Source organism: Rissa tridactyla, chromosome 19 (assembly GCF_028500815.1).
Source record: "Rissa tridactyla isolate bRisTri1 chromosome 19, bRisTri1.patW.cur.20221130, whole genome shotgun sequence".
Taxonomy (NCBI): Eukaryota; Metazoa; Chordata; class Aves; order Charadriiformes; family Laridae; genus Rissa; species Rissa tridactyla.
The window spans coordinates 5,295,782-5,322,095 of NC_071484.1; the positions used below are offsets into that span (position 1 = coordinate 5,295,782).

Genomic DNA, 26,314 nt, shown 5'->3' on the forward strand with positions numbered 1-26,314 from the left:
TACCCAGGAAATTTTTCGCCGTTATGCTAAACCTAACACCTCCAAAAAAACATTCCAGAGTAGGCCAGTGGCCTCTGCTGGCAGAATTTTTTCCTTTAGGTAAGAAACTTGTGTTACCGGTTCTAGTGCATTAACTTAATACTGTCAAAATGACCCAGAAGTTCTGCAATTTATACTATTTAAAATAAGGCAGCTCAGTTAGGGGCAGGTTGGCAAGTGCTTACACAAGCACCTCAAGGAACACGCTCCCACCAAGGGGCTAAAACATCTATCCAGTGACGCACGTACTGCCAGAACAAAGCCTGTGGTTTTATCCTAGGATCAGATTTCTTATATACACAATTTATATTCAGATTTTTTTTTTTTTTTTTAAATCCACAATAAACCAACTAAGAATCACATAAACAGTAGAAGACCTTAGGATGTTACGGTCGGAAACCTCAGAGCGGTAAGAGGTTGATAAAACTCGCTTTGAAAAAAACGTGGAAGTGGTTCAAGCATTCTGGTTTCACAGGCTAGTTTTGGATACGGGGTATTCCCAAAGCAAGCAGCTGAGGTTGACAGGGAAAAGTTGTTTGTAAATGAATTAAAGGCTATTACTGAAGAAAATACACCAAGGAAAGAAATAAGACACACACACACAGAACAGATGACAATTATTCACTTAAAAAAAGAAAATCCTCGCTGTTGATGTTTTCCCCTACCGTAAGTTAGAAAGAGGTTACACCGGAGAAGCAAATACAAAATTAATTTGGAACAGAAATACCTCAAAGTATGCTGCACAACCAGGACTTCCACCCTGTACCTTTTCTCTTTTACAGCTTGCATTTGACTTTTGAAAGTCAAGTGCAAATTTTCATGGAAAACAGTACCGGAGGCAGCTGCAGAGCTGGTGGAAGGAGGATATGCCTGGAAGAGTGTTCAGTAGGATAACCTTCTCTGCCCAATGCCATAATGAAAAAAGGCTCCAAACGTACAAACTTTTTAATTCTATTTAACTTTAAGAAGATGTAACACCACGGGAAAGCTCAGGGCATTTATACAACAGAGTAAAACAGTATATACACCCCCCCTGCCCACTTCTGTACACACATCCAGATTTCTAATATAGCTACTTTTGCACGAAACATTCTTCAAATTCATTGAGTGTAAAACAACCAGCTAACTTAACTCTCCTCATTTCAACAATAATCTTAGCAAATGTCCCAGCTTTTCGGGAAGAAAAAAAAAAAAAAAAAAGGGTATCTGCAGCTGTAAGTGAAATAAGTTTCATCTATTTGCAAGAAAAAAAAATAATTTAGAGATAGCTTCAGCATGACATAGCACACACTGAAGAGGCAATTCCCTTTTTAACAAGGAACCGTGACACAATGTTTTACAGACATTTTAAGCTGTAAAAGCATATTCTATTAAAAAGCCCAACAGTGGTGATGTCACCAAACACTGTAAGGGGAAATAAGACACATGACATATTGTATAGAAAGCCCACACATCTGTAACCACTTATGTTCACAGACGGAGCCGTGCTGCAGAGTGGATGTGGCTAATTACCGTTTGATATACTAGCCTTCAGCACACAGGAGATGGTGATGAAGGATAAGCCTTGCAGTCTGACCCGCGCCATTGTCCAAGTATCACTGACATTCTAGCTGGGTTTCAAGGGATCCTTCCTGCCTTACCCCAACGCCACAGATACTAAATATCTCACCACAGATGGCTCGCATAAAAGACAAATAGTTACACTGAGCAGGAAAACGCATAAAATAGGTAAAATGGAGAACAAGCAGCTCCCAAAAAGCAGCCACCGTTCAAGAGTGTAAGCAGAAATAAATCCCTTTTAGCAGGGTAAAGAAACAAACTTCCAGCCTCTATTTGTCTGGTCATTCAGAACAGTCAGGCCGGTGGACAACTACTTTTGAATCACTATCTTTTTGCTGCTGCTCAACTCAGTGCCCAGATTTCCGAGTCTTAAGTTTTGTCTCTTAAAAGGGGAATGACTCAAGAAGTGCTTCAAGAAGCATTTCTGAAGTGATACAAAACACTGAGCAGACTCAGGACGTTTGTCACGCAGCTGTGGCATCTCAGGGATAGCTGACATGAGCACACATCGCCCCCTTGTGCTTTTGCTCACATAATACTTATTTTCTGTTCATTTTGTAGGTAAGCTTCAACGGAATGACCTTTCTTTGCACTTGAAACAGTGCAAAAAATCACAGTCCCACAGATATAAAACCAGTAAGAGTCCACGAGGGAGCTAGGCTCATCGCCGTCTGAATGCACGCGATATCCGCCAAGCATTGGGCTCCTCATAGCGATTGTACAGGGGTTCCAGCCGCTGCTGCTTTTTCTGTTTGCTCAGCTTGGTTGGATCAGAAACCTTGAAGAAAGCCGGGGCAAATTCCACCAGCCAGCGAGGATCGATAGTTGTCACTTCACGCATATATTCCTTGGTGGTCAGCACCAGTTCATGATACACCACCCTGTGAAAAGGGACAGCAACTCTGGAAATCAGTTTTTCCAAATGAGAAGAGACAAGGCAAGGCCTGGAGTATCTGAGCTTGACCCTTTATCTCTGTTTCATCCTCCTTCAGATAAAGCTCCCTATAAGCTCCACCGCAGGGTCCAAAAGAACCATCCAGAAGAGCTATCTTCTTCCCCCCACCCCTAATTCACAACTACTCTTCAGCACAGAACTACTTCATTCAATTTAGAACAATTCTCTCTCTCCCCACTCCCTCCCTCAACACTCAGCGATTTAAACTCACTTCCACAATACAGAAACACAGAACTGCAGGCTCCAGGCCTGGCCTTGGCTCAGAAAGTAAGTCTCATCTCTGCACAGGCGCTAATTTCAGCAGCAGAAAAGAGCCAAAAGCAGACTTGAATCTTTTCTCACTCTGCTCATCGCTAGGAAATCTGCAGCCTGTACTTTGGCCTGTACCCCACGAATAGCGCACACCACAACCTTTTCGGTTATGAAATCCAAACTGAAAAAGAAAATTACACGCTATTGCCTTGCTTACCATTCTGGCTGCCTGTTGAAGAGAGCACTGGAGGGGTGGATATAGACTACTTGTTGATCAATGAGTGTCCGATAACCTTCCTGGGGATCCTTCTTTGCTGCATTTCGGAAGAAGCCACTGCAGATGGCCTTCTGGACTCGAACTGTTGCCTTCCCACAGGATACCACATCCAGCTTGTGCCTGCCAGAGAAGAGTTAGGAAGAAGAAAAAAAAGAAAAAAAAAAAAAAAAAGAGAGAGTTCTCCAGATTTGGATGCAGCTACCAACATCAGATTAAAAATTTAGTTTAGCTACTACACTGTAAGAACACTAAAAAAACAAAGTCACTACTTGTCCTCCTTGACATGCTCACCTGTCCATAATGCCCAACATCTGCTTGCGGATGTCCTGTGCCCTGCGTAAGGATCGGGCCTGGATAAAATTTTCATAGCACCAGGGATTTGAAAACTTATTATTCTTCCAGGAATTGTACACAGCCAGTAGAGTGAGGTGGTCACCTTCTGTCTGATGGAACTTGGCTTTCTTTTGATCAGCAAGTGCTTGTTTATCCTAACATACAAAACACGTATCAATCAGGTATCCACATCACAGAGACAATCCTTGTGCAACGTGAAGGAGGACACGGACTCCTTGTCATACCATGGCTTTTTAAGTCTACCAAAAAAACATAAGACTGAGAAGATAACACAAAATTTTGAGTTGTGAGTGACTAAAGACCAAGCGATCGGAAACTAAAGGTCACTGGGACTGCTCTCATTAAGCCAAAACAGGTCATCATAATGAAGAAATAACGGATTCAAGAGGAGCCTGCTGTTGAGGAATCCCACCACGCCGTAGTCTGCTGCTTGCTGACTTAGAAGAAATCAGCACGGGATAGGATCGCCACGAACAAATACATTCTGTGTATCTGAAAGTGACAAAGGCATTCTGAACTCCAGAGCTGGGACTGACTTGGCTCAGGGTTGTATGTGTTTACTGGGAAATACAAAAGAGAATGTGAGACTTCTAACTGCCATCTTCCCATCTACAAAGACGCCACCAACATCCCCAGCTACGGGGTGTTTAACCAAAAGGTACGTACAAACGTAACACATGAGCACAGTCTAACCAAGCCACAGGTTTACTCTGGCACGTATGCTCACTCTCTAACGCCTGAGGCACGCACACAAAACCCACCCAAACCGTAACGCTGCTGCTCCTTGGCTGCAGTCCTTACCTTCGGCCTGTAGAACACGTTCTGCACAGACAGCATGGAGACTATTGTCAACATTTCCTCACTGCATCCCAGATGTACGGACATGATCAACATCTTACACAACATCGGCTCCAAGGGGAATTCTGCCATCTGCAAGAAACCTGTTTCAGGGTACCCTGCAGCATCTTGAGCTCTCAGTGCAAAAGAGATCAACACCCCCTCTTCCATGCTTCCTTTCCAAAGCAGTATGTTTTACCCAGGATAACTTTACTGGACATGGCATAAATTATTTGTCTATATTCACTATCAGGAGAATACCCTAATACTTATAGGAAATGTTTAGACATGAATAAAAGTAACCTTATGAATAAGGAGAAATAAATAGATGCTCCTTAAAAAGCAGAAGATACGTAACCAGTAAGTGAAAAACAACCAATAAAACACAAGAGAATAATAGGAAAAGGAAACCAACAGCGCTAGGCAAGTCCTTATACAACTACTCGCATGTCACCCCCTAAATATTTGCAACCCAGACAGCAGTAAGAAGTATTCTATTTTGCCTACCCTGCGCCCAAGTCGAGTCAGCAGTCCTTCATCATCCAGAGCTCCCAGGGTATAGAGCTGCTCCATGGCAGTTATGAGAGTTTCCATCGGGGGAGCATCCATAAAGTCAAAGGAGAGCAAATCGTTGATGCCCATGGCCTGAACAGAGGGAGCGGAGAAAACACTGAGAAGGGAGACACCAGACTCCAGCCAGAGACATATAACCATCAAACAACGAGGCACTACAGAACTATAACCAACCCTAGCCTCATGCTCTTATCTCGACTGTAACCGCAGTCACGTATACATGGCTGTATTTCTACACTTGAGATAATCCGCATTGGCCCATGGGTTTCACCCACTGTCCAGTTTTCCTGTCTTGTTCCTTTGGTACTGTTCCATCCACCTCAAGCAAGATGATTTCACCATAAGGAGACATATGTGCTGGTTTTGAGGACTTCCTGCCTTATCAAAGAGCGTGGCTTGACAGCTCCAATGGATACTAAACAAGTCTCCACCCTTCCCCTTGTTCTCAGAAAGGGGGAAAGGCAGCAGCTTCCCCAGCTGCTACGCACTGAGTTAGATCCAGTTTGCAGACTCCCAGAGGAATGGTACACAGATGTTTGGAGATCAAAAACCACCCTAAACCAGTATGTCTCATCTGTTAAGAATATAAATGTACCTTACATAGCAAATGTGTACTGCCCATAAGATTCCTGTTTTTCAAACCTCCTGCGACTAACTGTTCTATGCAGCTGAGACTTGTAATTTCGGTGGATGTTCAACATTATAACCCCCAGCAGAAAAACGCAGGAGAAAGCTCAGTGCCTGAGAATTGCATTTGATGCAGCCTCCCTCTCAAAATACCTCTGTGCACTAGAAGGATCTGAAATTACAGAAGTACTTCCTGAAGCTCATAAAGGCAGAGAATCATTTATTGAGACACTTACGATCCTGTTGACTTGCTACACGTCGGTGAAATACCCACCTTCAGGGAAAGTACAGTACTGGCCAGATTTGTTCTCTGGATTTCAGGCACGTTGGTGGTCAGCATTTCATCTCGATAAGCGCGCTCTGTGTATAACCTATAGCATTTTCCTGGTCCTGTTCTCCCAGCCCTTCCTGCTCGCTGCTTTGCTTGAGCCTAAAGGTAACAAGGCATCTCAATGAACAGGCGCAAACAGGCACAGGTGAAAACAAGTAAAATAAAATAATTATTCACAATTTTACTTGTATTAATAGAAAGATATTTCCAATACAACCCAGGAGAGCATACATTCCTTAGGCACAGCCTCAAGGAGTCTCAGGGAGTTACCAAAAATGAGGTTTTATCATTGCCTCACTTTGCTTCCACATGCTTGGACACCCACATTATCGAGATACACATTACCAGCAGGAAAAAAAAAGTAAAAAAAAAAGTTGTGAAACACAGAATGCCTACCTGTGAGATTGGTGTAACAACCAGCTGGTCAATTCCAGTCTTGGAGTTATAAACTTTCTGCTTCACAAAGCCAGGATCGACGACGTAATATATTCCATCAATAGTCAAAGATGTCTCAGCAATGTTAGTGGCGATGACAACCTGCCAACAACAGTCTGACTCAGTACCAGTTCTGTCTCTGGTTGCCAAGCCAACCACGCTGCTCAACTTAAACAACCCATTCTACGTGATACGAGCAGTTTGTTATAAGTGCAACTACTATCATTTAACACGGAAAGGCAGAGACGGATAGATTTTAAGTATCTACATTTGGTTTAGATTTGGGCAATATGGGAAAAGAGCATGATAAAATCTGTAGTTAAAAGCAAGTGAAAGATCATTGTAAGTTTGTAAGCAGACTGCACTGACTTCAGGAAGAATTTCTGCCTATCACCCAAACACAATCCATATGTAGAGAACAATCTTCTAGAGAATATATCTCTAGACGTTCATTAGCTGTTTGGTAGGAAATTTACATCCACCCAATGGCAACTGCATTTAGATTTCACTAAAGTTAATATCCTTTAAAGGCAGCATTAAAAAACACCCCAAGAACATCCCACACGGAGGTTTGCCACACCAGATGTTTCTATGTACATTTTCAAAGGCTTAGATAACACGTATAGGCGTGTATGCAACCAAAAACATGCTCTAAGCTACATAAGCCACCTTTTCTCCAAGACTACTTCATTTTGTCTGAAGTTGTAACTAACAGAATCAGAAGTGCTAAAAAAGAAAGAAAAAACCACCCACATCTGATTAGCAGTGTAATACACCCCACTATTAAAATGTAACAGCAGAAGATGAAGCCACACTTGGCTGAAATTACCTTTCTGCTTCCTGGGGGGGCTGGGTCAAAGATCCTGGTTTGCATTTCACTGGGTAAAGCCGAATACACCGGTAGGATAATTAACTCTGGAACATCAGGTCCTAGAGATTTCATCCTCTCATAGAGGATTTCACAGGCTGTGTCAATCTCTTCCTGACCAGTTAGAAACACCAAAATGTCACCTACACAGGAAGTAAATGAAAACATCCACGGAATCAATTCTGTTCAGTACAACTCCTGCATTACCACATTGCCATCCCTCACTTTCTCCATTTAAAGCAGAGGATCCCCAACTTTTGCTAGCCCCTGGGCAACAACTCCTAGCCAGAAGCAACATACTTCAGTCTTTCACCCAACTTTTTCAGCATATTATTTACTGTATTTGCAAAGAATAGAGGATAGTGCTGAGAGTATTTTCATCATGTTACTAATACATGATCCATGACTTACAGAAAGACCTTGTTCATAGGTGTTAAGAGTCCTTGAATCACCAACCAGCCTAGACCATTCCCCACTCACCTGGTGGCTCTGTTAAGTGGATCTGCATTACTGTAATCAGACTGGCATCCAAATAATCTGTCTCTGGCTCTTTGGTGTACAGGATTTCTACTGGGTATGTTCTGCCAGGAATTGTGAAGATTGGTGCTTCGTAGAAATACTGTGAGAATTTCACAGCATCCAGCGTTGCTGACGTCACTATCAGCTTCATATCCTGCCGCTTCTGCACCGTCTATAGCGGGATAGAAAATTCCAGTCATTTATTGCCTTTGGAACTATTAACATATGGCACTTGATTTAAGTCAGAGGAATCTGACCAGTAATATCAGGCATTCTGATGTCCGAGTAGAGGGGCATCTCATTCCGGTAGTCAGAATTTCAAACACTTGATCGCTAAGGTCACATTTCAAACTTTTCTCAGCAGCACCTATCACAGAAAGCCTTTGTCAGAGAAGGAGGAGCAAACCAAGAACATTCCTCTGTCTCATCCATCGTTATGAGCATCCTGGGCTGCCAATTCCCAGTGTTTCTGCTGAATTTTGCTTGCTTTGTCTTCACACAGAGGCTCATCTCATGAAAATTTGGACTACAAGCCCCTAGGAGCATTTGTTTTGTTTCAGGAGAGACTCTTAGAGCACATGAATGAACTTGACTTGTGTGACCTTGCCTTTCCCTGCGCGCTCCTATCCATACACAGCATACAGAGGACACTGAAGCAATAAATAAAAAAAAATAATCAGATGCTACATCACCTTTTTCAGTAGTCCAAAGAGCACGTCTGTATGTATGGTTCTCTCATGGGCTTCATCCAGCATGATAATGGCATACTGAGTCAGATCCGGATCTATCAAGCACTCCCTCAATAACATACCATCTGTCATGTATTTGATAACGGTTTCAGGGCTAGTGCAATCTTCAAATCGAATGGTGTAGCCGACCTAGAAAAAAAGAGTTGCACAGAAATGGAAGCTGCAGAATTAAGTTATTAGCATCACTAGTTCCCAGTTTGATTATTCTGCAAGCTCACGAGGGAACAGACACACGGACACGCAAGCAAACTAGCTCCAATACTGATTTTTCCTACTTTTCCTCATGCTTATTTTGACATGTTCTTTGGCATGGAAATTCACCTCTTGTCCCAAGCAGCAACCAAATTCCTCTGACACCCTCTTCGCAACAGACATTGCAGCCACTCTGCGAGGCTGAGTACATCCAATCTTTCCTCTTGATGTATAACCTGCCTCAGCCAGGTATTGGGTAATCTGTGTCGTTTTCCCAGATCCCGTCTCTCCAATAACAATCAGAATCTGGTTGTCATGCACAGCCTAAAAAAGATCATAAGAGATACACTTGTCAAAATTTTAAAACAAACAAACAAAAAAGAATCAACACAGTACATCTAGGACTAGACTGAGTATCTACTGCTCTCGCTCCAGCTGACCCAGACCAAAAATCATACAAGTGTTCCTACTGATCAAGTCAGCAAACTGCTTAACAGTTTACCCGACTCATCCCTTGCCAACACGGTCCTGGTTTCTACCTGGACTTGTGCAAAGCATTTGACACTGTCCCGCACGACATGTCACTAAATTGGGGAGACATAGATTTGACGGATGGACCACTTGGTGGCTAAGGAATTGGCTGGACGGTTGCACTCAAAGAGCTGCAGACAATGGCTTGATGTCCAAGTGGCAACTAGTGACAAGTGGGGTTCCTCAGGGGTCGGTACTGGGACCAGTGCTGTTTAACAACTTTGTCGCCAACATGGACAGTGGGACTGAGGGCACCCTCAGCAAGTTTGCAATGACACCAAGCTGTGGGGTGCAGCTGACAGGCTGGAGGGAAGGGATGCCATCCAAAGTGACCTGGACAGGCTTGAGAGGTGGGCCCATGCAAACCTCATGGAGTTTAACAAGGCCAAGTACGCAGCCCTGCACATGGATCAGGGCAATCCCAAGCACAAACACAGGCTGAGAGCAGCCCTGAGGAGAGGGGCTTGGGGATATCAGTGGATGAACAACTGAATACGAGCCAGCGATGCGCACTCACAGCCCAGAACGCCAACCACATCCTGGGCTGCATCAAAAGAAGTGTGGCCAGCAGGTTGAGGGAGGTGATTCTGCCCCTCTACTCTGCTCTCGTGAGACCCCCAATATAAGAGGACATGGATGTGTTGGAGTGGGTCCAGAGGAGGCAATGAAGATGATCCGAGGGCTGGAGCATCTCTCCTATGGGGACAGGCTGAGAGGTCTGGGGCTGTTCAGCCTGGAGAAGAGAAGGCTCCGAGGAGACCTTAGAGCCCCTTCCAGTCCCTAAAAAGGGGCTACAGGAAAGCTGGGGAGGGACTCTGGATCAGTGAATGTAGTGATAGAACGAGGGGTAATGATTTTACACTGAAAGAGGGGAAATTCAGATTAGATATTAGAAAGAAATTCTTTACTGCGAGGGTGGTGAGCCCCTGGCCCAGGCTGCCCAGAGAAGCTGTGGCTGCCCCATCCTGGAGGTGTTCTAGGCCAGGCTGGACAGGGCTTTAAGCAACCTGATCTCGTGGAAGATGTCCCTGCCCACGGCAGGGGAGTTGGAACTAGATGATCTTTACGGTCCCTTCCAACATGAACCATTCTGTGATTTTAAACTGTCACTTGCTCGAGCGAGAATGCCATTTCAAGAGTCTTACTTGTATCAGCTGCTCTTTCAGTCTGAAGATAGGGAGACTCTCTCTCTGCTCAATGATGGAAAGCTGGGTCTTCTTACCATAAGAAGCTTTGTTGCCACCAAATGCATGTTTCTTCCACTCTGGGATATCATTTGGCATCATCCCAATACCTCGCATGTTTGCAGCAATTTGTCTTCCGTCCACTAGAAGAGAAATAATTTCACCATTATATTCAGGTTCACACAGCACAGACTCCGATGATCTTGCTCCTACTGTTCCATCATCCATGTCTTCTACACTCGTGTGTTTAAGTTCCCACATGCATACCCCCACGATTACATTAATTTCCATGTAAAAAATTGATTCACCGTCTATTGCATCTTTTAGTAATGCATCCTTGAAGGACAGCAGGATATACCTGTTATCCTATCCTATTTCCACTTCAGTGGAAAAGCGTTTCCTCTCTGCCTTGCTTTTGAAGTGAGGCAGACAAACACAACATCAAGACATTTCTCCTGCCTTACTCAGCTATCACAAAAAAGGCACAGTTTAGACTTAGATGTGTTCAGACATACCATCAGGGAGAGGATCTACCCAGTGTGTGTTCAGTCCCATGGGGATAGAATCCATCTCTGCTTCTCTCTGGGCTTGTTTAAGTTCTCGTCTTTCTTTAGCTAAAGCACTCTGCATCATTGCAGCCTGGGACAAGGAACCATCCGGATTCTGCAAAGCAACAAAAAGGTTAAGATTTCAAGCACTCCCAATCCTTCAGTTATCTCTTTGTCGCCACTGTCCTTCGGAAGCCTCTTCTGAAGATGTTTTAAAAGATGTTAGTTTTTTTAAGTCTTTGAGTTCCAGGATATTTCCATTAGCCCAGACTCATGAACTTCCACAGTCATGACTAACATGGAGCGTTCCTACACTGTCCAGTCAGTAGGATTATCGGTACAACCAATGAAAATGAAGTATTTCTCTACCACCTTCTACTTTCAAAATTAAGAAAAGGCAGAAAAGAGAAAGCATGTTCTAACACACCTGTATGAAACGGTTGCTGCTGAATGTGCATTTTGGTTCTATTATTCCACTTCACTGTCACCAATTAAAGTAAGAAATCAGCTTTAAAAGTAAAGAAAGGATCCTCAGTTCAGTGGTAACGTTTTTCAGGGCTCTTAGTAATGTCCAGGTAGAAAACTGGTTGTTAAATTACCAAATATTTATTTAATTAAATCAAGTATATTGGTTTTAGTCCTGGAAATCTCTTACCTTTACTATTTTGATGGGACTCATATCCATGCTCTGTTTAGTATGACCTCGAAGGAACGGTGGCTCTTCTTCAACTAACTCAATCTCAAGGTCCTCATCTAAAATTCACAAGTGACAACTTTTATAGGACAGTTAAACATCATCTTTCAGGTACATCAAATTACCTCTTCAAATGGTGCTTGCTGTGTACTCTTGATTATAATGTAATTCAATAGTTTTAAAAGTGAAAACACCACAAATAAAATGAATACGCAGACAGGGCACATCCAAATACCACTAACAGTAAGGCCAGAGGAACACTAGTTCCTAATGTTTCAGATGACAGCAAGTTGTGAGACCCTTCACATCCACTTATCATCCCTTTTTGAACCAAAACACATCCAGAAACACAAGGAATTTACAATAAAATAAGACTACTTGGGAATACTACCTTCTTCATCATCAACTTTAGGAAGAATCCCAGTCTCCTCATCAAAGTCAGGAAACTCTTCCTTGGAAAGCACATTAGCTGCAATCATCTGGGAACAAAACGAATACAACATTAATTTTTGCCCATTAACCAACACAACACAACTCATGCCTACGAGGTCTCAGTTCTAATGCTATTGCCAGACTTGTAAAACAGGAAGAAAGGAACGTTGCGATTTCAGAACAAAGGAATGGTCCTGCATTCTGGCACACGTCTCCCCAAGTCATCCAGCCTCTGAGCAAACAGTCCTTTTGTTATTCTAAATACCATCAGTGTGAGATGCATGGCAGGACCGCATCGACAGCCAAATACCACCTAAGTATCTCTGGATAAAGATCGTCATCCCCCAGGTCAGAATGATCTCTGGTTACCTGGTCCAATCTCCCGCAAAAAGCAGGGCTAACTTCATAGCTAGAATTAAGCTAGGAGTCCCAAATGGCAAGAAGGCAGCAATTTAGAGGTGAGAAATAAGTTACACAAACAAACAAGCAATCAAGGAGCTATATTCTAGTTCACGAAACTCCCTAGCAATTTTACTGCCTGACACCCTATTTCCCTGACTAATAGAAAACACACCTGTTTTATTTCCCATTTTTCTGGGTCTGAAATTCGGGTAAGGCGTTTTCGTTCAAGGCTATCATCCTCCACCTCCGGTGCGTTCACCAGGGACAGGTGACTGGGTCTGTCTGGGTTTCTCATAGAGGTTTCTTCATTAGTTTCTCCAATCAGGTTTCTCCTCCGGTTTGGGTTCAAATCTTCCCCAGTGTTTTGATCAACGTCCTACATTAGATTGATTAATCAATCAGCTGTAACTGTATTGCACTTCTTATCTAGTAACACTGGCGCTTCCTCTAACACGAGGGAAAACGCAGAATACATTACTCAGACTATTGCCAACTGCAGCCCATACACGGAAAATGCTATTTTGCATGCCTTTTTTTTTTTTCCAGCTGGCATTGTGAGGTAAGTACACCCCAAGGCCTGGAACACTCTACTCCGCCTTGGCAATGGCAGCGATTTCATTTAAAATGAAATGCTTCGCTCATACTGAAAAAGGAAGACAAACATACCAACGGCTTGAGGTTTGCCTCGTCACTTCACTAACACAAGTCAAAATATTGTTAGGAACATTACATCAAAAACAAGAACCTACAGAAAATGAGTAAAAAGTATTAGGTCACAAACACAGAATGGTAACTCAATTTTTTTTAACTCCCACTTGGACAGCTCTGTATCAATTTTCATCAAAAAGAGAAAAAAAAAAAAAACAGCAAGAGAAGTAATCTTTAAAAATTTTGGCACCACAAGCTATCAGAAGCACTACATTATGTTTTCCATACCTTCATGCTCAGGCTGGTTTTGGATCCAGTAAAGGATAACACTTTGACTTTTACTCTTTGTCCTTTGCTCACGACATCGGCAACATTGGCAACCCGTCCTTCTCTTCGAAGCTCTGAGATGTGGACCAAGCCCTCCCAACGCTTCCTGCGGGCGAAACGAACAGAAGGGCATGAGATGCCGCGCTTTATTACTCTGACAGTGCTTCAGATCATTCAGAGTCTAGATTAAAATATTTTGTTGTCAACTGATCATTTGTGTACATTCATAAACTGGTTTTTATAAGGAGAACGTTCTCTGCTGTTGAATTCCTTTTTCTGAAACACATCTTCATTTTGGCATCAAAACCCAGCATACCTTATTGTAGCCTTATCGCCTCTTTAAGATACTAGCAGACAAGAAAACTCAGACAGAATAGTACCAGATTGATCGTGAACATCAGAAGGTACCTTAGTCCTTCCAGCTGCACAAAGCATCCAAATTGCATTATACTCGTGACTTTGCCATTGTAAATGTCTCCGATGGAAGGCTCCTCAGGGGGTGGACGGTCTACGTGTTTGTCTCTCCATCTCTCGTTGCTCTTCTCCACGTACTTCTCTCGATCCCTACGGTCCCTACTGGGACTCCGACTTCTGCTCCTTGACCGGTATCTGGATTTTCCCCTGTTCCTATCCCGAGTCCTAGAACGAGACCTAGAGCGAGATCTGTGCCTTCGTCTCCCGTCCCTGCTACGACTTCGGCTCCTCCTCTTTTTCTTTGCCCTGCCAAACAAAGTACACATTTGCAGTGAAATTCCACATAAGATCAGAGTGAGCAGGCGATACCAACTGCCAATACCCATCCCTCAAAGGCATATTGGAAACCTACCGGTGGTCGCTGTTCCTTTGCTTGCCGTGCCGGTTTGCACTAGGCATTAGAGCTTCAAGTTCTTTAAGTGCATCAGCCGCCACTTTCACATCATCTTCATCCAACATATTCTGCAAGAACAGAGAACCATTCCGTAAGAAGGCTGATAAAAAGTCTGTTACAGAGAATTAATCTACAGAAAGGACAAGCACATACATATCTATTTAGAAAGAACGTAAGATAAAAAAAGATCAGACAGAATATGTGATATGAGGAAAAAAAAAAATAAAGCTACCACTGTATTTTGCTACAGTACTGAGACAATTCTGCTTTTATACAAAAGACAGCTTAATCTCAACACCTCAAATTATTACAGAAACATAAAATGCAAGTCCCTCATAGCACCTGAACATCCAAGATTTTTATCTAGTTTGTAATCCATCGTTACTGGAAACATTATGTAAGAAAGGCCAGGTGACAAATTTCATGTCACAAAAGCCTCATTTTCCAGATATTCTGCAAAAGAGTATCAATGTGGCAATTGCTGTAACAGCTGTTCCTGATAACGACATGCAATAATACCAGCCTTCTGCCTCTTTTGTATTGATTTCTCATAGTCCACTTTTATCCACGTACTAGTAGGAGACACTCACGTTAACGTGAAAAAAAAACTTGAAACTAAGGAAAACAGAAAAAAAAAAAAAAAGAAATTTAAAAATATTATGTTTTCACGTACTCACAAGAGAAACATGAAATTATGTCCTTACCCTGATGTTGGGATTGTCTGGCCTGCAAAGGGCTGGAAACAATTCCTTCAACTTTTCCTTCTCCGATTTGGGTTTGACAACTGTCTCTGATTTTGAGATTTAAAACAAAAAAACAAACAAAAACACCCAAACTTAGAAGAGGTAGAACGATTCACTCTTGTTTTTTCTGTAATTGAAGTTTAACTTTCATCTGAATGCAAAGGTTGATATAGATGTTACAGAGATTCAATTCAAAGATTACAACGTTACTTTCCTATAAATATTCTGATTATTAATAAATCTTTGAAATACATAACTACTTAATACAGGGTACTCAGTATGTTTTTAGTGCTTAAACAGCTTCGCTAATCTCCCAGTAACAACAGAGAGACTCCTACTGCAACAGTAAGATACAAAGTCTTGCCTTAAAACACTAGAACAATAACTACATCAATCTCACCAAACGTGGCCAAAACCTACAAAAGACTAAGAGTTTTGTTTTTCTTTTTACACTGAACTGATAAGAGGAATAAGATTACGCGTACCTTTGCTCGTAGATGGTTTTGGTGGAGGCCGCATCGTCTGTATGAGACGTAGCAAATTACTAATAAGGGAATCCTAAAAAATTTAATAAAATACTTTATTAGAAGACAAAAGTGAGGGTTTATTAGCAGGATCAAAAAACCACCCAATTCTGAAGATGCAGGTTAAGAAAGCATCACTACATCCTAAAAATATACAAGTTGAATCTGAAAATTATTACGATGATTCCATTTAAGCGACTTTTCTACTTGTTATTTTCAACCACCTATTTAATTCAACTACAGTTATTTCTGAGAAACTCATGAATCCAGCATCAAAGTATCGTAAAAGGACTTATGACAACACTTGCTTTTGTGAAAAGTTGTTTCTTCTGTATTTTATATGCTCAATGAGACAACAAGCAGTACAGATCCTCAGAAGAATGCCTCACAAAAACCACAAAAATTGAAAAAAAGGAAAAAAAGAGGGAGGGAGGCATGGCTTGATGAGACAGAAATACTCAAAAGCTAATTAGTGCAGTTTTGGAATTGAAGAAAACCAATAATTACTCCTCGCACCTCTCTCTCTTTAAAATAAGCAGCTCTATAAAATACACCAAGACAAGAAAACCACGTAAATAACGTCCACTTACAGTGAACTCGGCACCATTCTTTAGAAGAACTGCTTTAAACGTATCAAATGTGGTATTTTTCTCAGCAAGACTTATCACAAACTCGGCTGCGAAGAAAAAGCAGAAAGTTAATTAGAACAAATAATCAAAAGGGAGCACAAACACTTCACGTTTGGATAAAGGCTGTTCTCCCGGCGAGGCGGAGACCAGCTGGGTCCATCTCCCCACGGAAAAGCTGCGTCGCCACCCGCCGAGGCAGCGGCTCCTTCCCATCTCCCTCCCCGGGAGCCCACAACGGAGCATTTTATTTTTCGAAGGAAAATCCCGTTGCCGTGTTTCTTGAATTCGCAAAGCCCCTTGGCAAAACGCCTTCTGTCCGACAGAAACGGCAACAACAGCCCTCGGGCCGGTCCGGGAGCGCCCGGCCCGTGCTGGCCACGGCGACTCCCAGCCACAGGCCGGGCCCGCCGCACTCACCTAGGTCCTTGTCGTTGATGCCCAGGTGGTTATCGAGCTCGGTGCACACCTTGGAGACCAGCGACAAGTACTCGAGCTTGGCGAGCTCCTCCAGGGTCGCCAGGTCCGCCATGACTCCACCGCGCGCACCCGGCACTTCCGCATCCGGGGCGCGGCGGAAGTGGCGAGCGACGGCGGCGGGCCGGCGACCATAGAGAAGGCGGAGAGGGACTAGAGCGGCTCGTGCCCGCGGACGGTCTATGACGCGGGCTCCGTGGTTCGCGGCGGCGGAGGAAGCGGGGCGGCGATGCCGGCCCGGAGCCCAGCGCCATGGCGGCCGGCGGCGGGCTGCAGCCGCGGAGCGCTCCTCGCTCGAACGCGGAGTGAGCTGCTGCTGCCCCGGGAGCGCGGGTCCCTGCCCGGGACGGGCCGCCGCAGGGAGCGGTCACCCCTCGGGCTGCACAGGGGCCTTTGTTGTGATGGAACCGGAACAAACGGGGGCCAGAAGTGTTACCAAGGAGAGACTCCTCTGTTTATAACCATATGCTAACTAAAGCGTTGTTTGTTTCATACTAACCTTCTTACTGTGTGAGAAAATAGCTAATTACTGACCTTCTTACTGTGTGAGAAAATCGTTAGTCACGGAGCTGCCGTTACAGGTAGTGATGAGGAGACAGCCAGAAGTAGCTCGTCACCAAGGATGGGATAATGAGTAGTTAATCACTTCAAGGTTCTATTACATCAAGTGTGCGCTCCTGTACCAATGAGGACAGAGCTGTGGCTACTTCAAGGAACATCCTTATCATCCTCAAGAAGTTGGCAAACGTACAGTAAACTTTTACTGTCCTGAGATGACTCCAAAGGATAACGTGAGGAAGGGTCTCCTTACCTAAACCACCACTGAGACACTCAACGCTTGCACAGAAGTGTTTTGCCAACAGAGCAACACTTAATACGCATGTGCAAAAAGGCTATTTGGTCATCCTAATGAATGTGTGAGTCTAGGTGGAGTTATATATTAGGTAGGCAGAATTATGAGAATCTTTTTGTCTATAAATAATAAGTGAAGATGCCCGGGGCGGTGTGCTAGATTTGTGGGTTTTCTCCCTAACACCTGATGTCGAATAAAGCAGTATCTCCTCACTAAACTACTTTTGGTTTCAAGAGCTTTTATTTCAGATAACAGAAGCGCAGCCGGGAGCCAGCAACGCGGCACTGGGGAGAAGTGATGGGGAACGTGGAGCTGCTTCATCCCCACCTCAGGGACGACGCTGCCCAGATCCCATGGCGGTGGGATGGCGGTGGACGAGGAGCACCGCTCTGCTGCAGCTCTGCCAGAGGTGCTGGTATAGGAAGCGTGTTTTGAGGACAGGATCAGAGACTTTCTTCAATAGTCTTCAACTATTCTGATGCCTTGGTTCTACCCTTCAGTGGGACCGATACAGGAAAACGCTAAACTGCTGAGTAAAAATTTTAATCCAGCAGCTCCCAGGCTCCTGTTTTACCGTCTAAAAATGCATCAGGCAGCATCTAAACTAGAACCTAAGGAATAACGTTTAACCCCTCCATCGTTTGGGGGGTACAGCTGCCAGCCCTGGGAGAAGAGAAGGCTGCCAGGGCTGCTCCTTTGGTAAAGTCTGTTGGGCAGTTCTGAAGCTTTAGGAAAAAAAAAAACGAGAAAAAAAAGAGAACCTAAACCACCACACCCCAAAGCTGTTTCCTGATATTTGTGCAGACTAAGCTTTTCCAGTCAGCGATGAACTCTCTCGTGCTTGTTCAAGTTGAAAGCATTAAATGCCAAAGTACACACGAGAACAATATCACAAACGGCACATGCTGTCCACCAAACACCACTGGCTGGAAAGCAGCAATCTTCTTGGTCCGCAATACAGAATGCATTTTCTTCTCACTGAAATGGATGCCTGAAAGGAACAGCTAGCGGATGAGCTTGTTTTAAAAATACCTGTATACAAAAATGCATATTCTCACCCGCTATAGCGGACAGCTTAACACAGCAGTCACCCAAGCGTCCTGCTCACAGGCTGTTTTGGCATGACATGCGGTTTTTCTTAAGACTCAGAGAGATTGAGACATCGGTCCTGATTCTTGCTCCTGTTGTGCAGGTTGTGCAAGTGTCAGTAGGTTCTGGTGATGTAGATGCGATCCAGCCAAAAAGTCTCAGCACAATCCTTCTTTTTCAAGTTATGAAATACTTAAATTTAGGACAGAAGTGCAAAACTATGCAAGGAGGAAACAACAAGAGTTAGTCCAACTAATCAGGCGCTGCCTCCAAAGCAGCACTGGAACAGTGCATCCCGCTCCGATCAGCCAGGCAGAGACACCCCTGGTCACTGCTGAAGCATCAGCCACGATAAGGCACTGAAAAAAGAAAGCTGCAATCCGAGGGCAGTGGAGACCACATTCATAAGGCCAAGGATGTTGCCATCTTCGCATGAGCAATGGAATTCTTATCCAGGAAACACCGAGCCTCCTGTCTAAGGCATAGATTGAGAAGCCGCCCCATAGGTTTGTCTCCCTGTGACTTGCCTTTGTGGTGGAATACGCTGCACCCAAAAGCTCGGCCAGCCCGGCCCTGTCACGGCAGGCGGTGGTACAGTGGGTGAGGTAGCGTAGCATTCCCCCGGCAGTCCACGTACTGGTAGTCCTCAAAGGCCAGCTGCTCTGAATGGCACAGGTATGTGCAGGTCAGGGTACCCCTGGAAGGCAAAAGCAGACCAGAACCGACCTTGTGATTGTCCCGGCTGAGACTTCACAAAGTGTAAAGCTCCCACTGCCATCCTGTTTTGTCCCTGTTACACAGCCCCAGAACACAACACAGCCAAGATACCCTCAGCCCAATGTCACACGTTGGAGAGGGAAAGCATCTTTCCGACCACATTAAAGAAAGCCTTTACAAAATCACTACCACCACAACAGATGTTTTAGCCATTCCAGAAGCCTGTTAAGACTTCCTACCCCAGCACAACACTCCTGTACCATTTCACCATTCACTCGTTCCCAAAGTGCTAGTGCAAGTCACAGTGGGTGGCTGTTTATGGAGTTGGCTAGACGAAAGCATTTATCTTTCTGTCGCTATCTTTCTGTGCCACCTCAAGAGCTGTTTGCATCAAGTAGTTTCTCCTAACGCTATGCAATCCATCAGTGGGTGATGCTGGCAGGAGATGTGGTGCAGAAAAACACAGAGATAGCTGGAATCTTCTTCAGCTTCTGGCTGATAGACAGCTTGCAGGTAGAGAGTGCAAAGGCCCCGTCAGCCCGTAGCATCAGCTAAGGAGGACTAAGTTGCCTTAACAGCCAGAGCCATCCTCCACGCTGTCCAAAACACACCATTTTTACCATGCTTCGAGTAGCGTGGGGCTTCTCTGCATACTTTACCTGTTGAAACTTCACATCGCTCAGCGTTGATTATGGTTAAAACCTGCATTAAGACCCATAAAACAAAAAACTTGACAACACGGCCCTTCAAATTGCAACAGAAGACCAAGATTTAAACACCTGTGTTTCAGGAGATCACCAGTGACATTTCTTTAATGACTTGAGAGAATTCCAGCCTGGCGTGCCTCCGAGAGATTCAAATACTTTCTCCCATCAAACGCTTTTCCTAATATTCACAGGCCATTTCCAGATGCAGCAGGTGAAGCCCTGGCTTTAGATTTGCACAAGAGACAACGATGCAAAAGCAGTTTCTCCTTCCTGAAGGAATCATGGACTCAGTGACAACAGTCCGCAGCAAGTGAACCTAGAGGTCCGTCTTCCAAAAGTGGGCTCTCAACCAGGAGTCTGTCACCTCAGACATGCAGGGAGATCCCTCTAGTGGGCACAGGCTACACAAGGAGACAATTTCTGCTGCAGTTTTCCAAATTGGCTTAAACTCAGCTAATAAAGACCACTCTTCTTTCATGGCTGCATGGAGGTATTTAGCACTGCTATATCTCGTAAGAGCTTCCCTGTCTCACGCACCGGTTTTAGCTCTAACTCAGACCAGAACAGTAGCAACCTGCCCCAGCAGGAGCTGTATTCAGCTTGCTCCGAGTAACAATGACAGCGTGAGCTGTCAGTAAGCCTGAATCCAGGGGACTTCTCAGGACAGCGATGGCTTTGGAGAAGAATTATCTCCTCCTCACACCCCAGCACACCTATCTGGGTAACAGCACATTCACCCCGCACTGGCCTCGAAGAACAGTGACTGCAGATCTCCTTGAAGGGAGCTGAGAAACAACGTAGGTGACGTGGATGTTAGTCATAGCTCTGAACCAGGCATCACTTACTGTATATGCAGCAGAATATTGTGAACGTTGACTTTTGTCCAGGTGCAAATGTTACTGCAAGAGAAAAGAGAGAGTTAATTTCACAGGAGCTGCCTGCACCGTGCGTCTCCTGTCCTCAATTACTCCATTGCTTCTCCAAAAAGGTCTGTCTTTGCAATATTCTGACAACAGCTCTGCAGGCAAAGCTCTTCAAGCACAGCAGTATCGACATCAGTAAAACATGTTTTTGCTGGTGTAACTCTAACTGTGGATCTAGTAATCACGGGCCTCGTAGATGAGCAATGCACCACCCTGTGTGAACAGCAGCCTTGGGCGCTCTGAACTTCACACAGTTTGCTGGTCATCTGCAGAGAAATGCAGTTTGTACAAGGTACCTTTAGCTGCTTGCAAATGGAGCATTTAAAGTTGACGTCCTAGACATCAAACTGATATCATCACTTACTCACCAGAATGTACGGAAAACAACATTGTTGAGCCAACTCCATGCAAAGAATACCAATAAATGGGAAATGAGTTTAAAATGGCTGTGCCAGACTTGTATCCGGATCAGCTCCACACATTAAACTGAAAATGACACAATTGCTCGGCTTTGCTCTACGGTCAGGACCAGCACAAGAAATCTCGTCACGAGCAGCCTATAAGCATTAGTGCTGCTTACTAACCCAGGGAAGAAATCTTCAAGAATTACTCACTAGGTGTTGTCGTCTGATATCGTACTGGCCACCATATAATGGATCTGCAAATGTGAACAGAAGAGAAAGCAGGAAGCATACAAGAACCGCAGTTACGTTTGTAAAAGATTCAGAGCTCTGAAGTGGGGAGAACTGGACTCTCATTAAGTGTCTGAACCTGAATTTCCAGATCTAGCCTAACAATTGTTTTTAACAGAAGGTAAGAAAATAGAATCAGAAATTAGATCTAAAAAGGCCTTAAAAAGGTCACCTAGGCCATACACCTGACCTTCACACCAGTAATGGATCAGCTGTGCTCAAACGGTTCCCACCAGGGTTTTGTTTAACCTGTTTTTAAGCTTGCCATCATTTTAAGGCAAGCACACAATCCAGCCCACTGTTGGAAGAGCAGACAGACAGATTCCCTCGCCCCGGAATGCGTAAGCTTCAAACTCAGCAACACATAAAGCCTTACGACACCCCTTCCTGCCGCGGGATGTGGGAAGCTGCACGTGGAAGAGCTTTGAGTATTTGGCAAGTAACAAAGGAGCAGATCAAGTATAAGATAAGCACCTCCCTGTCCAGGACACCCAGATTCGTTTAGGAGAAAGTGCAAGAAAGAGCAGAGCTCACCTGGCCACTCTGCAAAGGGTTCATATTCAGCAGGGTTTTCACGGTGGTCTTCCCTACTACCAGCGACTGGTGCAAAACCTCCATGTCCAGCTGCACTACAGTGACCACGTAGAAGTTGTTATTAGTTATGTTCAGCACGTTCTAGGGAGAGAAACAGAAAGAAAACAACCCCCAAATACGTATCACCTTGCAGCGTGGCCATATGTTACTGTTGCAAAGCTACTTTAAGCATCCTCCTGCTATGACCTTACAGCAACACTACACCACATCGTCCCCTTCAAATCCTCAGGCGTACATCCAGCCTGGCCACAAAGGCATGTACGCTGCAGCGTCCCATGACGGTCAAAAGGGGACAACCAAGCACCTCAAGGATGCAAAAGAAAAAGGATTCCCAGAATTAATTACAGTGCTGCTTCTACACAGCCTCTTTAGACACTGCACGGCTTGCTCGCTCGCAGTCAGGGCAGCCACATCTCTGATGCCGTAACACACTCTGAACATTGATTCCAAGCAGCCAGAGAGTGGTCTGAGACGGTGGGAATCACAGAATGGTAGGGGTTGGAAGGGCCCTCTGGAGATCATCCCCTCCAACCCCCGGCCAGAGCAGGGTCACCCAGAGCAGGTGGCACAGGAACGCGGCCAGGCGGGGTTGGAATGTCTCCAGAGACGGAGACTCCCCCACCTCTCTGGGCAGCCTGTGCCAGGGCTCTGCTACCCTCAAAGGAATGAAGTTCCTCCTCCTGTTGAGATGGAACTTCCCATGAGCAAGTTTGTGCCCGTTGCCCCTTGTCCTGTCTCTGGGGATGGTAAGACTAACTTCAGACTGTGATCGGTTAGTTAGTCTACACATGGAGTGGCACAGGAGATAATCAGGGAGCGCTTCAGATCCACCCTTTGACAGTGAACCGAGCACTTACCGTCATGTTGAGGTACATACTGGTGGTGTTGGCATCAAAGCCAATGGAGGAGCCAGTCAGCCCTGCAGGCAGCACAGCAATGGAGCGAGGAAACAGGAAGAAAATACTGAGGGATGTTGTCAGCAGGCAGATTGTCACAGCAAGACACACATAGAGTTTCCTGCAAAACAGCACCAGGGCCACAATCATTCTCTTGGTTTGTCAGCTGCAAGCACCTGGAGTTCTGCTCCAGCTCAAACGCTGGGAGACAATAAAAACTTGAGTGCCAGAAAACTGGGATGGGTTCGTGCAGAATTATCTGCCAGCTACCAAATCCCAGCAGAAGCAGGGCAGAGTCCCACACACTGACACGGTGCATTACAGTACAAATTGCTGGAGATCCCCAACAACTGCTCCCAGAAGACTCTCCAACATCTGCTATTGCTGAAAAGACACAGTAAACACCAAACTCACTGCAAGACAGAGCACCAAGAGCAAAACACACAAAGGACTGAGGCTTTCCTTCATACGCAGAGCATTCAAAAGCTGAGAAAAGGGCAAAATTTAACAGGACTTACGTTCGTCTAGGCTTCAGCCTCTGGTCACCATATGGAATGAGAGCCACCAGCTCCTTCTCTTGCTCTGAAAGAGGTGGCAGCAGATCAGAGACCACACTAAACACACAAGTAAATAAAGCAAATTGCTTCACAGACATCGCACAGCAGCCTAGTGTCCATCTGCCCTCACTTCACGGGTGAGTGCAAATGTCCAATTAGAAGGCAGGTGTGATGCAACTGAAAGCATTCCCATCGCTGGGCAGAAACGACGACTCCCCAGGGGCTCCAGGGTGGGCTTCGAGCAATTACCTAGAAACAGCACTACCCGCCTTCCCACCCCATCCTCCTCCAATAGAGGCAGCCCATGGAAGTCACAAGTGAGCTGGAGGTACCAAGGCAGGACATTCCTAGACTGAATAAAATAAAGACCAACCGGTTCAACCAAGGCCTTTAGGCAAAGAGACGCGTACCAACCTCAGAAGGCTCAACACGCACTCACGCAGCACACACAGGTATCGCCTACCCCCGGGGATCCTTCCCGTTCCCCGACACGTTGGACAGTTGATACAGCTTTGACGTGCGATGCCCACACAGGACGTAGCAGAGTCATTGATACTGGCATAATTGGCGATTTCATCTCCAGCATCCAGTTGCCTGGGCAAGATCAGTTTGTCTTCACTCTCCTTTTGGTCAGGTGTTTTCCACAACCGTGAAAGTTCTCCACCCATGGTTGAAGGAAGAATTCTCACTAGGCATCCAACACAAAAATGCATTAATAAAATTGTTTCTGTGAATCGACCTCCAGGAGCAGCACCATTAGTAGTTACAGTAGATCACAAGTATCCTAAGCTTTAGGAAGTTTCTTAAAGGACAGCCCTGAAGTTGCTTTAAAAGCTGAGTTACTGCAAGTAACTCCCTCTTTTAAACATTCCATCTTCTAGCATCCAACAGGGAACTCACCTGAACATCGAGGCCTTGGCATTGCCAATCAAGCACAGTATGACTGACAGTTAACAGCAGCCTGACTGAAATCAAATAGTGTGCTAACAGAAGCTAAAACCAGACAAAATAAAATAACAGAACCTAAAGATAGTCTATTTTTAAAAGTTAAAAATAGAGTTGAACTTATTTTCCCAGGCTTTTCAAAGTCAAAATCTCTTACGTCAGCTCCCAGTAATCCTCCCAAAAACATTAACAATACCAAACTGAGTAAAAGCAACTGTATTTTCATCAAAGACATCAGTTGAATGCAGTTTCCTACCTGCGCCAGTCTCTCCTCTAGGCAGTCTTGTTTCAGCCACTCAATATACACATGCAGCTTCTACAGTTGCCCAGATGATCCAGAGGCTTTGCGTGAAGAACTCCTCAGGGCTCTATTATAAAACACGCTGGGGATGGAAGTCCCTGCCTGGCAGCGGGAGAAATCCACAGCAATTTATTGTCGTTTAGACAATTACTCCATCACTCGATGACACCTCCCCACCCGGGAAGGGGAATCGGGGGAAAAAACCCAAGGAAACCTGAGGGCTGAAATATAACTATCTCGTCTCATTCTATTAGACTTGTTTAACATTAACACTAAAGAACCAACATTGATCCTGATACCGATATAAAATATACAAGGATTATACTCAGCCCATTGTACGTCAGGAAGCCATGCACTCCCCGCAGGGACAGCAAACGTGCGACCCTGCGAGCGCTGCAGTTTCAGGAGGAAGGGAAGGGCTGAGGGCTCCGGCACCAGGGCAAGGAGTTCTCAGAATTGCAGCCATCAAGGAAGAGAGCGCACTTTACAGCAGACTTTCTAACTTATATTGAGCGTGCCATTCATGGTATGACATAATCCTGTTGGCAGCTCGGGTCAAGTGCCCAGATCTTGTTCCTCCTCATCCCTGTACCTGGCTAACTCAAAAACACTGAGCCCTTTAACCCACACACCGTAGCTGGCTATAAAGTAAGTATTTTCGCAAATTCAGACACTTGAGTCTTCTAAAAGCACAGTTTTCCCAAGCACTAGATGAGAAATTAGCCCCGTGTCGCTCAAGCCAGGACAGAGGATCTGATTTGACTGGCGGAGGCGGCCGCAGCACAGCCGATTTGGCCCCGGACCGTGAAACTCCCCAAGACGCTGCCCAGGGGGTTCCAGAGCCCCCCATGCTCCTGCAGCGCGCAGAGGGGCAGGGAAGGACAAAGCCCTGAAGGATCTGGGCTTTTCTAACGTCGTGCCACACGTCCCCATCCCCGCAGTCTCTTGAGGGCCGCAGGCAGCGGGGCTGCAGCTTCAGCTACGCCCTCAGTTGATGTTTTCTAGCTTTTCAGGAACGAGCGGCGAGGAGGAGCCGCGGCCTTTCCACAGAGCAGCCACAAACCCCCCGGAAAGCCCTCAGAGCGGCGAGTGGGCATCAGAGAGCCCCGGCGAGAGGCGCAGCGTGTGGCGAAGTCCGACCCCTCCATGCGCTGCCCTTCGGCGGTCCCTCAGGGTGGCCACGACCCCGACGCCCCGCCGGGAGGCCCCGCTCGGCGAGGGGAAGCGGAACGCGGCGGCCTCGGCCCAGGCAGCCCCGGGGGAAGGCGCCCGCCACGACCGGGAAGCGCCGCAGGGGCCGGGGGCGGCCCCGGCTCGACCCCACCGCGCTGCTCCGGGACCAGCCCCGCCGCCCTTCCCCGGGACCCCCTTCCCCAGCCCCGCTTACCCGGCGCCCGCGGCCGAGCGGAACCGGGGGCGGCCCCGGCGGCGGAAGGGAGCGGGGCCGGGCGCGGGGCGGGCCCGGAGG

At 45.6% G+C, this 26,314-nt stretch overlaps 2 protein-coding genes across 7 annotated transcripts; both read right to left on the minus strand.

Moving 5' to 3' along the window:
* Positions 1–664: 664 nt before the first annotated feature.
* Positions 665–16,658, minus strand: DHX8 (DEAH-box helicase 8). 2 transcript variants are annotated; one of them, XM_054224255.1, is made up of 23 exons: positions 16,516–16,658; positions 16,060–16,145; positions 15,431–15,503; positions 14,907–14,992; positions 14,161–14,270; positions 13,743–14,054; positions 13,296–13,440; positions 12,532–12,735; positions 11,917–12,004; positions 11,487–11,584; positions 10,799–10,946; positions 10,245–10,426; positions 8,698–8,892; positions 8,320–8,505; positions 7,589–7,799; positions 7,070–7,251; positions 6,202–6,342; positions 5,749–5,904; positions 4,782–4,919; positions 4,239–4,367; positions 3,375–3,571; positions 3,024–3,203; positions 665–2,480 (listed from the first exon to the last, which is right to left on the minus strand). In XM_054224255.1, the coding sequence occupies exons 1-23, from the start codon at positions 16,625–16,627 to the stop codon at positions 2,261–2,263; spliced, it is 3,579 nt and encodes a 1,192-aa protein (XP_054080230.1). In that variant the 5' UTR covers positions 16,628–16,658; the 3' UTR covers positions 665–2,260. The 2 variants fall into 2 exon arrangements, with proteins under 2 accessions (XP_054080230.1, XP_054080231.1); XM_054224256.1 differs by lacking the exons at positions 12,532–12,735; positions 13,296–13,440; positions 13,743–14,054; ... (3 more) ...; positions 16,060–16,145; positions 16,516–16,658 and having other exon boundaries at positions 11,487–11,604; positions 11,917–11,976.
* Positions 16,659–16,750: 92 nt separating this feature from the next.
* Positions 16,751–26,172, minus strand: TMEM106A (transmembrane protein 106A). 5 transcript variants are annotated; one of them, XR_008469858.1, is made up of 9 exons: positions 24,802–26,172; positions 24,064–24,288; positions 23,562–23,625; positions 23,005–23,164; positions 22,088–22,228; positions 21,476–21,519; positions 20,784–20,837; positions 19,891–20,339; positions 16,842–19,211 (listed from the first exon to the last, which is right to left on the minus strand). XR_008469858.1 is itself a non-coding variant. In XM_054224361.1 (9 exons), exons 2-8 carry the CDS (start codon positions 24,266–24,268, stop codon positions 19,927–19,929), a joined length of 675 nt encoding a protein of 224 aa, XP_054080336.1. In that variant the 5' UTR covers positions 24,269–24,288; positions 24,802–26,171; the 3' UTR covers positions 16,845–19,211; positions 19,891–19,926. The 5 variants fall into 5 exon arrangements, 4 of the variants coding, with proteins under 4 accessions (XP_054080335.1, XP_054080337.1, XP_054080336.1 ...); XM_054224361.1 differs by having other exon boundaries at positions 16,845–19,211; positions 19,891–19,933; positions 24,802–26,171; XM_054224360.1 differs by having other exon boundaries at positions 16,751–20,339.
* Between the last annotated feature and the right edge of the window lie 142 nt (positions 26,173–26,314).

Bases quoted from the DNA above. Each gene is read 5' to 3' on its own strand.
- DHX8 (XM_054224255.1), bottom strand. From the start codon at position 16,627: ATGGCGGACCTGGCGACCCTGGAGGAGCTCGCCAAGCTCGAGTACTTG. The intron at 3,572-4,238 runs GTAAGGACTGCA...TTTGTATGTTAG, and splicing joins ACGTGTTCTACAGGCCGAAG to GATAAACAAGCACTTGCTGA. The intron at 2,481-3,023 runs GTAAGCAAGGCA...CCCTTTTCACAG, and splicing joins TTCAACAGGCAGCCAGAATG to GGTGGTGTATCATGAACTGG.
- TMEM106A (XM_054224358.1), bottom strand. From the start codon at position 24,268: ATGGGTGGAGAACTTTCACGGTTGTGGAAAACACCTGACCAAAAGGAG. The intron at 22,229-23,004 runs GTAAGTGCTCGG...TTCTCTCCCTAG, and splicing joins GTATGTACCTCAACATGACG to AACGTGCTGAACATAACTAA. The intron at 20,838-21,475 runs GTGAGTAATTCT...TTTCTCTTGCAG, and splicing joins ATATCAGACGACAACACCTA to TAACATTTGCACCTGGACAA.